Source organism: Aphis gossypii, chromosome 2, assembly GCF_020184175.1.
Source record: "Aphis gossypii isolate Hap1 chromosome 2, ASM2018417v2, whole genome shotgun sequence".
NCBI lineage: Eukaryota > Metazoa > Arthropoda > Insecta > Hemiptera > Aphididae > Aphis > Aphis gossypii.
In genome coordinates this window covers 85,415,391-85,431,344 of record NC_065531.1, presented here as the reverse complement: position 1 = coordinate 85,431,344, position 15,954 = coordinate 85,415,391, and the positions used below count along the sequence as shown (strand labels likewise).

The 15,954-nt window shown below is 26.8% G+C and overlaps 1 protein-coding gene across 1 annotated transcript in view; it reads right to left on the bottom strand.

Moving 5' to 3' along the window:
- Positions 1–15,954, bottom strand: part of LOC114118955 (uncharacterized) — a 278,413-nt gene that overhangs the window by 17,945 nt on the left and 244,514 nt on the right. The window contains exon 2 of the mRNA XM_050199004.1: positions 3,574–3,776. Coding sequence (XP_050054961.1) covers positions 3,574–3,776 — 203 coding nt within the window. The remainder of the gene's footprint in view (positions 1–3,573; positions 3,777–15,954) is intronic.

The window sequence follows — 15,954 nt, the reverse complement described above, 5'->3', positions numbered from 1 at the left end:
CGCGCCAGGTGTTGTTGTCAGATTTGTGCGCGGAATGATGGAACGCGAACGTTTTGGCCCGGAAAATTAATGCCAGTTTTGTACGGCGTGCGCAAAAACGTTCGCGCCTCGCTTATACGGTTTTCAGAGACCCCCACCGGTGCGTGTGCCCATCCATCCACCCATCATTTTACAGCACACCGTATATATATTGCAGAATTTCGTTGTTCGGCTTTGCTCCTACCTCCCATCCGCATCCGATGGTAATCCGTAGACCCTAGTTTTGTTTTTCGCGGGTTGCAATAATTTATTATTACATTATATTATATACTTATACGTGTTTGTACACGCCTCTGACGCCACCGATAAGTGCAATGCACGCAGTCTATAAAAATATCGAAATTCGGTGGTGATAACGATGTTGAGTGGGAGGGTATATTAAAAGGCTCATAATACAATAAGTACACATTATTGACAGTGTACCATAATAGACATAACAGAAATAAGGGTAAACACATAACAAAAGTACTTTAAAACGTTAAAACATTACCGATCGTTTTGATTTATCTGGGTGTATTCTATAAAAGCGTACATTACTGACTGTAATTACTAGACAATGCATGATTAAAATAATCATTTCAATACAATAAAATAATATAATATATTATTTAGTGATTTAGTTGGAATTGATGGCTGATTGTAGACGCATTTCCTGCAGGTTACTTGCTAAATAAACTTTATTTCATTAATTAAAAAATAAACACATTCTCGCTATTAAAAATAAATTTAAATTATTTGCACAAAAAAAAAAATAGTCTAGATAATTTATATCAGATTACTATTTTTTTTTTTTAATTAGATAGATAAAACGATAATTTAAATTATTTTTTTTATAGATAAGATTAAAAATATGATAAACAACACTGTTTATAGGCTATGTTATTCACGATAAATGCATTTAAATCAAAATAGAGAAACTGTATTGATGCATCGTAATCACGCATACACTTATTACCACATTAAAGATTAAAAGAAATTTACTTTAAAAAAATTTCAATTATACTCATATACTATAATATATTTCTAATGGTTTATTAAAATTATAAGGATACCTATAATTGAAAAATAAATATCTAAAACATTTATTCTTATACAAATAAAAAACTTCAAGCTTTGTTTTATTAGAGTACAATACATTATTTATCTTTTTTAAATTAATTTATCACCAAATTAATATTAGTAATTAATTAATTAATTGTTCAATAGCCATATTATTTGGTCTGTCATAATGAATTTCGCATTAATTTTACCACAAATAAAAATAAAAAAGGCCAAAACTTTAGTAATCAACATATTAAATTCCTTTAGACATGAATTTCCATATCTGAGTTATTTTACATGATAAAAAAAAAGAATAACTGATATCGAAAATATTTACTCTATGGGTATAAAAACATGTTTTGTACGATATTTCCGGTACTCGGAGAATGTTATTATATATAATATATATATAATGTGTATCATCATATAGCAAGAAGTTACTTCATAAATATATACATATATTAAATTAGTATAATTTTGCAAGATGCTGATATACAGTATAAACACTAAAAATAATTGAGAAATGTTTTATTTTTGCATGAAATATAATAATATGTGCCGAATATATACTTATTCTTAAACTGTATTATATAATAACGGATAAGTCAGATCAAAAAAACACTTTTCATGATTAACTTCAACAATTTTTCATGATAGATTTAGATATATTTTTTTAAATTATAAAATTAAAACACAACGAGAAAGTCTGAATCGTGTATGACGTCATGCGTACGTACCTAAATATCAAGTATAATACGATGGGCTGAAAATATATTTGTTTTAATTTCTTTGATGTTTGTTATTGTTTCTTCTAAATAGTTAATCAATCTTTAAAAATAACACAAATATAAAAATTATTAACCAAATCTTCAATATTTTGTCAAGGAATAATACATTTTCAGTTTTCTCTGAGACAATGACGATTTCATTGATATACATGATTATATATATTGAATTTAAATATGTCTCGATTCATCTTTTATTGAAAAATTTGCAATATAGACTGTAGATAATAAAACAATTGACCTATATTATGTTGTGTTTGGTTTGTTACTCTTTGAAGAACAACAAAAAAAAAAAAAATACTTTATTTTCTCGACAAGAATAATATCTTCAGAACAAAGTATGTCAACACAGATTGTAAACTATACTATACTTGTTCAGTTCAATTCCACTTTCTTTTTTTTTCATTTCGTTTGTTTGCTTCAGGACAATCAGTGTTTGAGTAGTATTGCGGTTTTTAATTTAAGACTTATATTTGTTATAATATATTAGACAGAACAGATTTAGTAAACTTTTGTTTTTATGAAAAGAACCATGAATTATTAAAACAAAACACAATTACCGAAGGTAAAGATAAACTCTACCATACTAAAAATGTGTTTAATCAAGTTTATACTTTAATAATTGACGACTGCAATTTTAATGATTGAAATTTAAATGTTTAACAAATTTCAAAACCATGTTTGAAAGAAATGCAAATATTATTCATGGTCTGCTATAAACGAAATAAATCAAATATATAATATTATTTAAATTTTATAATTTTAAATTTAAAAAATATATATGCATCACATACTGAGCTGTTCACAAGTTCTATCAGTTCATTTGGGATTAACTATATTATTAATGTAGATACACCATATGAGAAAAAACGAAAAACATTTTACAGTTAAATACAGTTTTATAATTTTATATATAATCTGTAGATAATCGGTTTTTTTTTTGTTATTCAACATTTACTAATGCACCGACAGCTTTGGACATTTGTGTGCTTTATAGGAGTAATTATGGAATTCGAATTTATTACTGTAAGTTGTAGAACTATTGGGTTTTTGGTTTGGGAGCTTGACAGTGGCGGTGGCCGGTTACACGGCAGTCGAATCTATTACGTGCGACATTAGAGACCGATACCCGGGACCGAACGCATTAAGCCAGCTTCAACAAAAGTTCTGTACAAACTCCAACGGCAAAAGTTGCATTAACAACATTTTTCATTAGAATTTAAATGATTTAGATTTTGAAATTATCTCGTTCGTATTTTCTTCAGATCCTATAATTTAAACGATGCGTTCATATCGTACATGTTATTTCTAACATTTTGGTATTATTTTCGACATCAATTTTCTATCGCATTAATAATAATATGTAACAATATACGTATTAAATGTAAGGAATAAATTCAATGAAATATTGGTTTTTTTATTCTAAATGTTTTATACATTTATTTAGTAAATATATGAGATATGTTAAAATATTTTATAGTGAATACCACAGGTTAAAAACTAACGTATTGCACTTTATTGTACCGAGATTAAATTTACGCCTTAATATAAGTATATAGATACTCGTATGTTTTCAAAATACGGTGGGAATTTGTTCCGCAGTGCACAAAACGTTCATTGCAATATTTTCCCAAAGAAAAAAAATGAATCCAAATAAAAAAAAAACAGTTGCATAAAATACAAAATTGTCTAAGATCAATGTACTTACATCAACGTGTACTCCCGTAACATCAAATACTTGTATTTCTGGTGATTCCCCGGGCAGGAATCTATAAAACTCATTCCCATCTTTGTACCATTTGACCGTGTACAATTTTTCACCCTGTAGGTCATATTTGCACTCTAGTCTTGTACTGTTTCCCACGAGAGTATGTTCTTCGATTTTTAACTCCGTAAGTCTGAGGCAAAATGCTGAAAAAATAAAGATGTTTTAGAATATAAATATATACTTTTTAAAATTAATATTGAGGCTCTAATAACAATGATTATTAGTTTAGTATAAAAACTACATACATTATAAATGTTTTCAATACTAGAGTTAACATATGTGAATATATGATATTTACAGTTTTTTAATCAATTTTCATACTTATATAATTATAGTCGTAAGCTACTTGTCTTGTCTGGGGATTTGTATCGCTTATTATTATATGCATAATATGACAAAGTATATTTTCATTTTAAATATATATATTCTATAAACCCTTAAAAAGGTGTAAGTTGCTTATTATAATTAAAAATGATTTTTTTTTTTTGTTATTTTTGATATTCACTTAAAGATTTCATGATCGTTAAAAATAAATAAAAACCCAGAATATATAAATTTAAGGCTTGATCAGTAAAAATTTCTATAATTGAGAGTACTACAAGTGGATTTATTGTTTAAAAAAATTGAAATTATATAGCTAATAAATAATTTTAAAAACTGGATAAATTTAAACTAAATACCTATAAATAAAATAGAAACCATAGCTTATGATACATTTATAAATAAAATATTTCAAAAAGTCATTCAGTCAATAATTTGTGGACTATTTCGATCATACTTATTTTAATTTTATGACTGTTATTATAAAACAAATCATTTATTAATATACTAATGATAAAATATCAGTTATTAAATGGTTCGTTATGTTTCTAGATTAACTAGTCAACATTTATTAATGATTAATTCAGATTGAATTTGATTTAATTTGTTCTTATATCTAATATCTATACCAGATGTTATGTGAATTGTCAATATATAACAAAATAGTGAACTTTCTGCCTTTTAAAAAAGCAATGCTTACAGAAGGTAAATTATTTTAACCAAAATCTGTATTTAATTATTTTTTTGTAAAATTGAGGTTAAATAAAAAATAGAAGTATAATATATAATAGACAATAATTAATATTTTTGATGAGAAAAAAAAAATATTAAATACGGTCAAAGTCTTTATCACGGAATTATGCTTAGAATAATTTTAATGTCGGGATTTCTGAAAGATGATTGTAAATATACAAGTATTTCTAATTACAATAAGAATAGTATATATTAATATTGATGCAACAAATGAACAAAAGTACTCCATTAATACTCAATTTAATAGAAGTTGTCAAAGGTTTGGAAAATAATTTAAGTGAAAACGTATTTTTAGATTAAACGATCACGGAACGGTAATGAAATAAAAAATGTGAAAAATATGATTTGACACAGCTGCTTTTAAAAATTAATTTAAAACTCTGTTTTTCTTCTAACACACTTATAAAGTATTGAAAGAACGTAGGATATTATATTGAAAATTACTTGAAACCCATGTATATAGATGTATATTGTGAAAGAGATTCTTGATAGGTGTATGTTACATACACGATCACTTAACCCACATCACACAATGTTCATATAAAACTTAAAAATGGGTCATAATAATATGATGTTGCGGAAAATTGTGCACTGCTGAATGCTCCTTCCATAAGTATGTACCAATTACTTAATTATTAACTGCGCCAATAATAAAATATGCTTAAAGGACGGCCTATGCATGATAAAAAAAAAATAAACACGCTTATAGTTTAGCATATAGGTTTGCTCATAAGTTATTGTGTTTTTATTTCAGATATGTTGATACATTCTAATTTAATTTATTATTATTATTTATTTTTATATAAAAAAAGAAAATGTGTATCAGTCAAAACTGGTTATTTTATTCTAATATTTTGTAACATATTATTTGAAGTTTATCATTTAAAACTTAAAATAATATAATCATCATAAAGTCAAGAAAATATCATATTTACGCTTACATATCGACCGTATACGATAATATGATTATATAGGTAGTATATATTATGTGATATCATAAGCGTGACGCATCAAACTTTTATACAACGTACAATTTACATAACCCATTATAATTTTTATATATTATGTGACATTCATGATGTATATTATAACAAATATCATTCAATGTGAACAGTCTTGTGGGCACTTTGAAAAATACATAAATAACAATATTAGACATAAATTCATCGTCGTGGACAGTGAATATTTCCAAAATTCAGATACAAGCATATAAGATAAAAATAATGCCATACTATATAGTATATACTATACGCAGAGATATTTTTTACGTGATTTAGAATTTTAGATAATTTTATTCTCGGTATATTGTCATATAAAGCAAAACAAACAAGGAAAAGACAAAGAGAAAAAAAACCATTATAGCTGGTATATTATTTTTTTACACGTGAAACTATCTGAACACGACGAAGGTTATTAAAAGAACAAAGTGTTTCCATATCAAATAGAGTATTCAAATTTACGACCGTAATAATAATATTATTATCATTGTTGAATAATAATAATATTATATATACTTTAGTACTATACGCTGACAAATACGGCGCTCTGTGCTGGCAATATGTGTACACTCATGCGTAGGTATATTGCTAAATTAGTTAGACTAAGCATAATAAAAACAAGAACAAAAAAAAAAGTAAAAATAAAAAAAAATTATAAAACCGAACATTTTGTTCCTATCTATTTATGTTTTTAAATTGTATTTAATAACTAAATATTTTGCGAATTATGTCATTTTCTTTGGCTCCCAATAAATATAATATTTTTTATAAAATTGTTGCTGTAGCAAGTTATTTTTTAGATTATGTAAAATATTTTTTTATAACCATAACCTTTTTATAAAATTTGAGGTATAATGTTTAAAAATAAATCATTCGATTGTTTCAAATTAAAACATTTTACATCATGTTTAAATAGTTTAGTATATTATATGCATCAGAATTCGTAAGCGCGTAATACAAATGTTGTGTGTTTAATATTATATTATTATTTAACCACCAACTAAAAAATAATATATATATACATCAGAATAAAAATGTAAATAAAGCTAGGTGTATAATTGTATTAAAAATGTAAAAAAAAATGTTTTACCTAAATGTGTGTGGTACAATGCGTGGATAAATATTATTGTATACAAATGCAATTTAGATTAGGTATCTAGACCATGTCCTTAATTTAGAATTAGTTAAAAAATATACTTTTTTAAATTTAAACCAGTTAGAAAGAGTTTCTAAACAAAATATAAGATTAATTACATTGAAAATGCATCATTGTTATATAATAATATAGTCGACGTAAAATATGTATTTATAGACATTTTATAAATATTTTATCTTATAACATTCCAGGTTAAAAAACACTTCAATAGAGTCTTGCAATTTTCAGATGATAATATTTACTACCCTAGAATAATTTCATAATATATATCTTCTTGTACTAACAAAAAAATTAAAAAGTGATGTTACGTTATTTTTAAGATGAAATATTTTATAAGTTAGATTGAAAAATGATAAATACCAAGAACAGAAGTACAACTATCAGTTCAAACTTATACTCAAAACATATTATTATTAATATAACCTGTATAAATATTTACTTTAAATAAAATGTATTTATTATTTAAATTTGATGACTTAATAAGGTAAGAAAATATGTGAACGAGTCATCGATAATGCAAATAATAGATACGTACTTCGTATAATATTATGTTATATCGTCAATAAAACTTCATTTTTATAACATTATTTAATTATTATTGTATAATGAAGTAGACATACTTTCGACTAATTGTACACAGTTAAAATAACTAGATTTTAAGTTAAATAGTAATTAATGTACTGGCTTAGAAATTAGCTGTAATTTTTATCTAGTATAATATACAGTTTTGAATAGTTATAATTCAATTTAAAAATGGCAAAAAGCTGATTTGATATACAATTTAATTGAAACTTTACAATATGGATAATTGCAACAAAATCATAATTTCTTTTAAATTTAATATTACAATAAAATCGTACACTACTATCTTATAACAAGGTGAGCAAAACGAGATTAATAGTATTAACTAGCACTTGGTCAATGGTAAGGATTTTTTGATAATGATATATACGTTGTATACTATTTCTCACGGAAGAAAAAGTTTATTTTTTCCTTGAGAAATATTAACAAAAATTATTACTTTTCAATATTAAAAATAAGAGGTGATTTTAAGTTATTATTGTATCTTATCTTATAATATTTTTTTCGATTTGCAATAAATTATCGATAAACGCACTAAACAAAAATAGTAATAAATTCAAACACGGTCCAAATTTAAAAAAGCTACATATAATATACTGTTGTTTATAACGTCATTGTATATATATTATAAATTATTACTTTATAATAAGAAGCTTTCGCGACTTCACACAATCGGAATTCAGAGCACGGATTACGCGTAGCTTCATCGTGAAACGAAAAATTGTATTTTATTTATTATTTTTATTTTTTTGTCTTTTCTCCGGCATTTCTTTCTCATTTTTCCGTTCGCTGTCAACGTCCCGGACACCAATCGTTTTCACAAATTGAGCTGATTCGCCAGTCGGTTGGTTGCGTCTCTATCATCGTGACAGGGCAATACGTGAAAAAAAAATAATCTGATGCGTATATAATATAGATATGTTCATTCTTGGTGTACACATAAATATATATATAAATATTTGCTGTTGAACGACAACGACGAGTATATAGTGTATACATAGTACGTTCGCGTTATTTGTTATTATTATATATACAACTCACTGCGATTCGACTACTTTTTAAATTTTTTTAAATTTGAAGGTTAAGTATACAATTTACATAATTAAAAATACAAATAGATAATAAATCATCCATAGTGTTATCAGATATTATAACATAACATATAAGTTACATTGACAAATTATTTATATACATTTATAACAGTGGAAATAAATAAAAAAAAGAAAACCATAGTTAATAATTTAATTAGCAGACAAGCTATTTGCAATAAAATTATTTTTAATCATTGATACTTTTTGATGCTTAATTTATTAATATTAGAAACTTTTAATTTCACTAGTTCAAAATTCAGTCGACACTTATTGAATAAGTGAACCACAAATTTTTTAGAGTAAGTAAGACTTTACATTTAAGCAACTAATTTTAGCTTAAAACTAAAATGTATTCCTTGTCTCTGTCAGAATTTAAAACGTTATAAAATTAGTTTAATCATATTTGAAGGCTTTATATTTTAATAATAAAATAGGCGCAAAGTCAACGGGAGACGCATAATGCACAGGTATAGTCGCGAGGAATATGGTGATGATGATGGTGGTGGAGGTTAAGAATTATACTGTTGCTGGTACATAATAATATATCGGAGCCTTTTTCGGGTACACAACCTTCATTAGAGATGGAAACCAGCATGCGAGTCCAACAAAGCAACAAAAACCCTGTAGGACTGACCCGTGCGAATAAAATGAAAGATTGCCTTTCGCCTGGGGGTTTTACGGATGGAAAATGAAAAAAAGAAGGGGGAAAAAAGATACAACTATATACTGAACAATATATATAACCTACCTCGCTAGGGAAATTGGGTATTTTGTGCGGTTTTTCGTTGTCCGACAACCGTTGTTTACGTATTGTTCGCCGACACCGGTGATTTCGGTGTGAAAAATTATACCATCGAACAAGGGCAGTAAAAAAGAAGAAAACCGTTAATGAATATGACCCCACGCCACAAGGGTACGAAAATAGAAACAATTGGGTTACGGTGTATGTGTATACTGTATAGTGTATATGTTTGAATATCAATTTTTTTTTTAAATTTATTTTGACTATTATGTATACGCATCAAAAATAAAAATCAAACTAAATAAAAATACGTTTTTATAATATGTTTAAATGGTAAATATAAAACATACATTAATTTAGTTTTAGAGTCTGAATGGAGCGTAAGATCAGTATTGGTTTTACAACGATGCTTTAATATTTGCTCAAGCTTAGATAATAAAAAAGTTTAAAAAGTTTCGTGGGTTGGACATTGAACACAAAGTAATTATTAAAATAGTAACAAGCATTAGTCAGTATTAGTTAAATAGAGAATAACATATTTGCTTTTCGAATGCGATGATCCATTACTGTTTTTGAATTCAAACAAACGTACTTCAGTCGAACATCTAACTATATTTGCTGGACTTAAAAGCATATTATATATGTTATATACCAAAAAAATAAATTATCTAAGGACCACGGAAAGTTTTTGAATGATCTGTATATGGTCAGTGATTGTTAATTAATATACAAAAACATTTGTGTTTCGAATATAAATTTTAACTTTAATTTATAGTTGATATACTAAAAATTTATATTTTACACTCTACAGTTTACTAACACGAAACACGAATAAAATGATAAGTAATAATTTCATATAAATTAAGAATATAATTATTATGTTCAAAAAAAAATTTCAATATAAATACAGTTTGTATATTTTGTAATAAAATGAGAAATAATTTCAACAACATTCGTCTGAAATTAATAAAATTTTAAGTTAGAAGCGAAGCGGAGGCGGGTAAGTAGCTAATTGACGGGCTAAAGTTTAAATCTGTTGGGACTATTTAAACCGGATTTTACACATGGACTACAATGCTGACAAACATATCATCTAGTTGGTGTGTGTTTGTGTGCGACGTATTTTGCTTACTCTGATGTGTACGTTGTCGAGTGAAATGGGAAATTTTAGAGAAACGACAAAAGTTTAGGAACGTCGAGGGTTTATTCCAAAAACAAGCGCTTAAACATTCCTTGTTTGGGGGAAAAAATTTCCTTCCTAAATGACCCATTGTTAACTAAGAGAAAGGGTATGGACCGAGACTTGAATCTAAAGTTTTGTCTTCATTGTCATTGCGGGTATTATGGGGGTCGTATGGGCGGCACTCATCTATGAGTTTCCAGTAAACATCCGGTTTATACAAGGTTTCACGAAACGCTGTCATGAGATGGATACACCCTGAGATTATACTGCACATAAAGATTTAAAGAAATATGTATGTAAGCTTTACTGACATAAATACGTCATAGTCGAATAACGTAGTGTCGGTGTGAGATATATTATGGATTAGTGTATATAATATTATTACATAATACAGAAAATTTCAAACATGAACCAAATATAAAAGAGTAACATTTTTCAACAAAAACCCTATAGAGGTTCAATCAATCCAATGACGTGTATTCTAAAAATGCATGCTCGTTAAATATTTTGCGCCTATTAAATATAATATCGTAATTTCAAAGTTAACATACATTACGTTTGACATTGGACATACAGTAGTGTACATTGATTGACTTTTAAGAATAACAAATAAAAGATGTATAAAATTTAAGATAATTCCATTCAATAAAAGTAATAATTATTACAGTAAAATTTTTAATTATGAGAAATGATTTTAACAAGTTTCAATAATAAGTAAACGTTTATAAAAAATACACAGTTTGTATTAACTGCGTATAAAATATACAACTGCAGTAGTAGATGTACTCGATGAAAGTTAAAAACTGCATCTTTTACTCTACAATAACTACTTCATAGCCACTCCACGGTCAGGTTTCAACACCTGCGTCTCAGTCCCCCGGGTCTTATGCAAAATAGCCAAGCGAGAAATCCGACTTTTGTTTTATTTTCACATCAGATTTATCGCTAGGGATTCGCCAGTTTAAAAGAATAGGTTCAGTTTTTATCCGTTGCCTTTTTTTCAATCCTCGCCACAATATAGCGGTTGAGGAATTGCACGGAGGCGGTGCAAAAAAAAAAAAAAAACAGCAATAAATTTAGGATTTTTTGGATATACTCGAGACTTGTAAATTGTGAACATTTCTTGGGTAACAATTATTTATGGTGTAGCACGAGAACTGGATTTAGATTTTCACAATCTGACAATTTAAAAACAAAAACTTTGATTCAGGATAGAGAAAATTTTACGGCATAAATGCGATTTATCCCTACTCTCTCTGTGAATTATGAGCATTTCATTTTAACATTATCAACATTTCAAATTTAAATAAGTCGTGTTATATCTGTGATATCTGTAATACCAAATATGAATATATTGTATATTTATAGCGTGTTCAAATCATGTTTCAAAAATATTAAAAATCGTAGAAAATATCTACTTTAATGTGAATATTTTAAAATAACGTAAAAAATAAAAATATAAAAAAAAGTACCAGTACATATTTTGACCGATTAAAACTTAGTTTTGATTTGAATATTCACTATGCACATTATGAATCGAATTGTTCAATACAAAATTATATTATCTAACAATTTAAATATGTAGGTATGTTTAATTTGATTGTAAGTGGTCAGATAGGTATTTAGTTCTATAATTGTATTAGTAATGGTTGAGTAAACAAAAGTTCATCTTATATTATTAAAATTAATAATAATAATAAAATAATAAAAAATTATTGAGATCAAAACAAATTTTGTGGGCAAATAGTAGACGAAATATTTTGAAAAATGTCGAACTTCTATAATGAATTAACTTCATATGGACAATTAAAAAAAAAATAAGACTGAGTGAAATGAAAAATAATAGGTACTTAAAATTGCTATTGTTCAATTTTTTAAATTTTAACATTATATTAAAATGTATTTAAATATTTATTGTTATATCTGAATCAATGATTGTTAATAATTCGAATTTTTTTCTTAAGATAAAGATTTAATTATCATACACCATTTAATGATTAATAATCAACATTAATTTACAAAACATATTTAATGATACCAAAATTAAATAATCGAATCATAATAAAAATATACTATTTCTATTCCATTAGCACGTGTGAATAAGAGTTTAAATTATTCTGATTACCACAATACCATATAGATAATTAATCAGAGTAAGTATTAAAAATAAAATAAAATAAGAGCATTGTCGTTATTGAATTTTGTTGTAAACAGTGGTGCTGGAGATAATCTTCATAAATCGTATATCAGAAGTCGGTCCATTAAACTTGTGTACGATATTTTGTTTATCTATCTCGGGATTGCGCATTATTGTTTAACATTTATCGCGAGTGGATTTAGTGTTAATTTCATTATTGTGATGCAAATGGGGCGTGTCTTAAAATTGATTTTCAGGAACTCACTCCTCAGGGGTGTGTGTTGGGGGTATATATAAATAAATTTATATATATATATATAATATATATGCATTATATATACACAGAGATAATAGTGTCAGATTTAATTATAAGCAAAAGGATTTAGCGTAACGGAGTTGACACTACGCAGCCTTCACCTGATGACTTCTGACAAACATTAAGAACATCCACTTCTCACACATGCACGACACACCCCAAACACATATGACCATGCTCTCCTCTCATTGAAAAGGTACTGTTTGCCCGTCGCCGACAACCGTCAACACACAACGGAAATGATAAAACGAAGACCATTTTACACGGTGGTAGGCTGCTGCAATGAATGTTTACTGTACAAATGGACAGCAGCGGGAAACCGACTGCAATGTTTCTCTATATACTATACACACGCGGGAGGGATGACGGTTACTTAGTAATTCCATTAACAAAAGGTTTCCTCTCTCTTTACGCGTATAGTTGTAACGTGCGAGGATCAAACATAACTGACCGGCCGTCCGACTGGCGTCCATAGTGAAAACAAGTCGTTGAATAATATACATTGTGTAATAATATATGCGCATACACGACAACGACTACGACGACGACGTATACAGATGAACATTTCCGGCATCATTCACCATCCAAGGGTGTGACGCTGTTCAAAATCAATCACCGAGTATTATGTACATACGCGAAATTAACCGATTTCGCAAATGGTTCAGAGCGCAAATAATATGGTACATTGACAAAACGATGAACAACGATTTAAAGGGATTTTTAATAATACAGTGTATTATAATATTATAGGTATTTACAGTTTGCAACAAGTCGAATGTTAAACTGTAGAATTGTAGATACAATATTTATGTATTATTATAGTTAATTAACATGGTCAAAGCGACTAATTTCTCTGATGTATATTACACAATATGTCTAGAGTTTGGACTGTGTTACGTTTATATAATTTTATATACTCGCGGCTATACATAGCTAGACCATATTTTTTGCTCTCAGAGCGAAACGTCTGTAAATTTTAATAGGGAAAACATTATTTTTTATATTTGTTTGTGTAAAATTAAAAAAGTATAATAACCGTAGAAAAAACATCAAATAGAATAAAACAAATTATTTTAAATAAATGTGTTAATTATTAGAAACTGTATAAATGTATAATCATATACCAGCGTTGTTTTCTTTTGCGAAATTAAATACGTGCTCTTTTCTGATAGAATACAAATATGTAGACTGCCATTATTTTTCAAAGTGGGATATTTTGCGTTCTTGAGATAATAGGGCATTTAGCTCAAAAGTGCGGCCGTCCCGTTAAAAGCGGGAAACATGGTCACGTTGGTTATAGGTACATTACATTATTATGAATACATGCGTTTATATTAAATTTTCATCTTTCCATTTCGTTATAATTTAAGATATACTTACTTGTGTTTAGAAATTAAAAACATTCAGATATATAAACATATTGGTTGGTTTATAAAAAAAAAAAAAGAAAAAACCTACAATTTTTACACATATATTAGGTGTACATAATTATCGGTTTTATTCGAATTGTAAATATAACATTTATATTTATATAATCGATAGTGCAAAATATGTATTATTTTATTCAGAGATTCTATGTATAATATAAAAGTTTAGTGTTAATCGAAGGGTAAAATTGAGCATCAAGATAAATGGCAAAGAAATGTCGACGGCATAAGGCACAAATTGTTAAGACAACTCGATGATTGATGACGTTCTTTTGAATGACCTTTACTGATCTGGCAGACACGTATTTTGTTACAGAAATCGAAATAGATAAGAAATGAACACTATATTATATTTTTTTGTCACTTAAATATCAAAAAGAATTCTTGAAAATACTAATTCTAAATAATTAAGCAATCAAATACAATCAAAAAACACAAGAGGATATCATATACTTGGCGTCTATTCACCTGACCTACGATAAATGATAATACCTATAAGAAAACAAGTACGTATAATAATGTTGAATTACTAATATACGTTACATATTATTCTAGTTCACTGGTTCGTCAATACATAAATAAAAAAAATAATTATCTGTACATAATATCATAAATCTAATGCTAATATCGTAGGTATATTAAGATAAAAAATACATGTTTGATGTAATAATATAAAATGTCTGAACTACAGACCCCTTTCTAAATGACAAAATAACCAATTAAAATGTCACAAGTACATAGTTTGATTTGTGTATGTATTAGTTTTAATGTTGATTAAAACCATAATAATATATAAAGTTGAATTAAATACTGTTGATTAAAATTATACAATATACTTGAGTTGAATAAAACAAATAATACTTAACATCAAAATTGTATTGAGTAGGTATTGAATTTAAAATAATTAAATAATGGAAACATAGTAAATTTGTCGATTATTGGTCGAATTCCAATCACCTGTTAATTATTTTTAACAGTTTTTAAGTGAAGATAATTTAATAAAATGACAGTATAATATAAATTATAGTATTATGTTTTAAACAATATTTATATCATATATTTTTAACAAAGGATTGTATACAAGTATTTAAAAAACTGTTATATAACCCTATAACAGATATTTTTAGTGGCCAGTTTTAAACAATCGAAACTCACACCAGCAAATATTTAATTAGTTATTGGTGCGGGAGTACTTAAACAAGGGAGTGCCAATAATGGGTTTTAATGACTATCCTCAGCAACGATGGAATAGGAAATAATAATGATATATAACATCAATTAAACTACTCTATGAACTTTTAACAATAAATAACAGTACAATGCATTATCTATTACTACATTCAAGAGAAAGCTTAGAGTGGATAAAGGTCCACTTACTGACTTTAAAATTCATTTTGAATTAAAACAAATCAAATAAAACTCGACCATGTATAATTGAATGGCTGTAAATGATGATTACTGAGAATTTATCAGTAAACGAAAAAGAGGAAAACTGCTTGTAATAAATGGATTAAGAGTATTTTTCTTAGCCGTATAATAGATAACAATAATATAATAATAACAAGGTGAAAATATATTTTTTAATAATTAATTAATAAAGCTATTGGTTTAATGT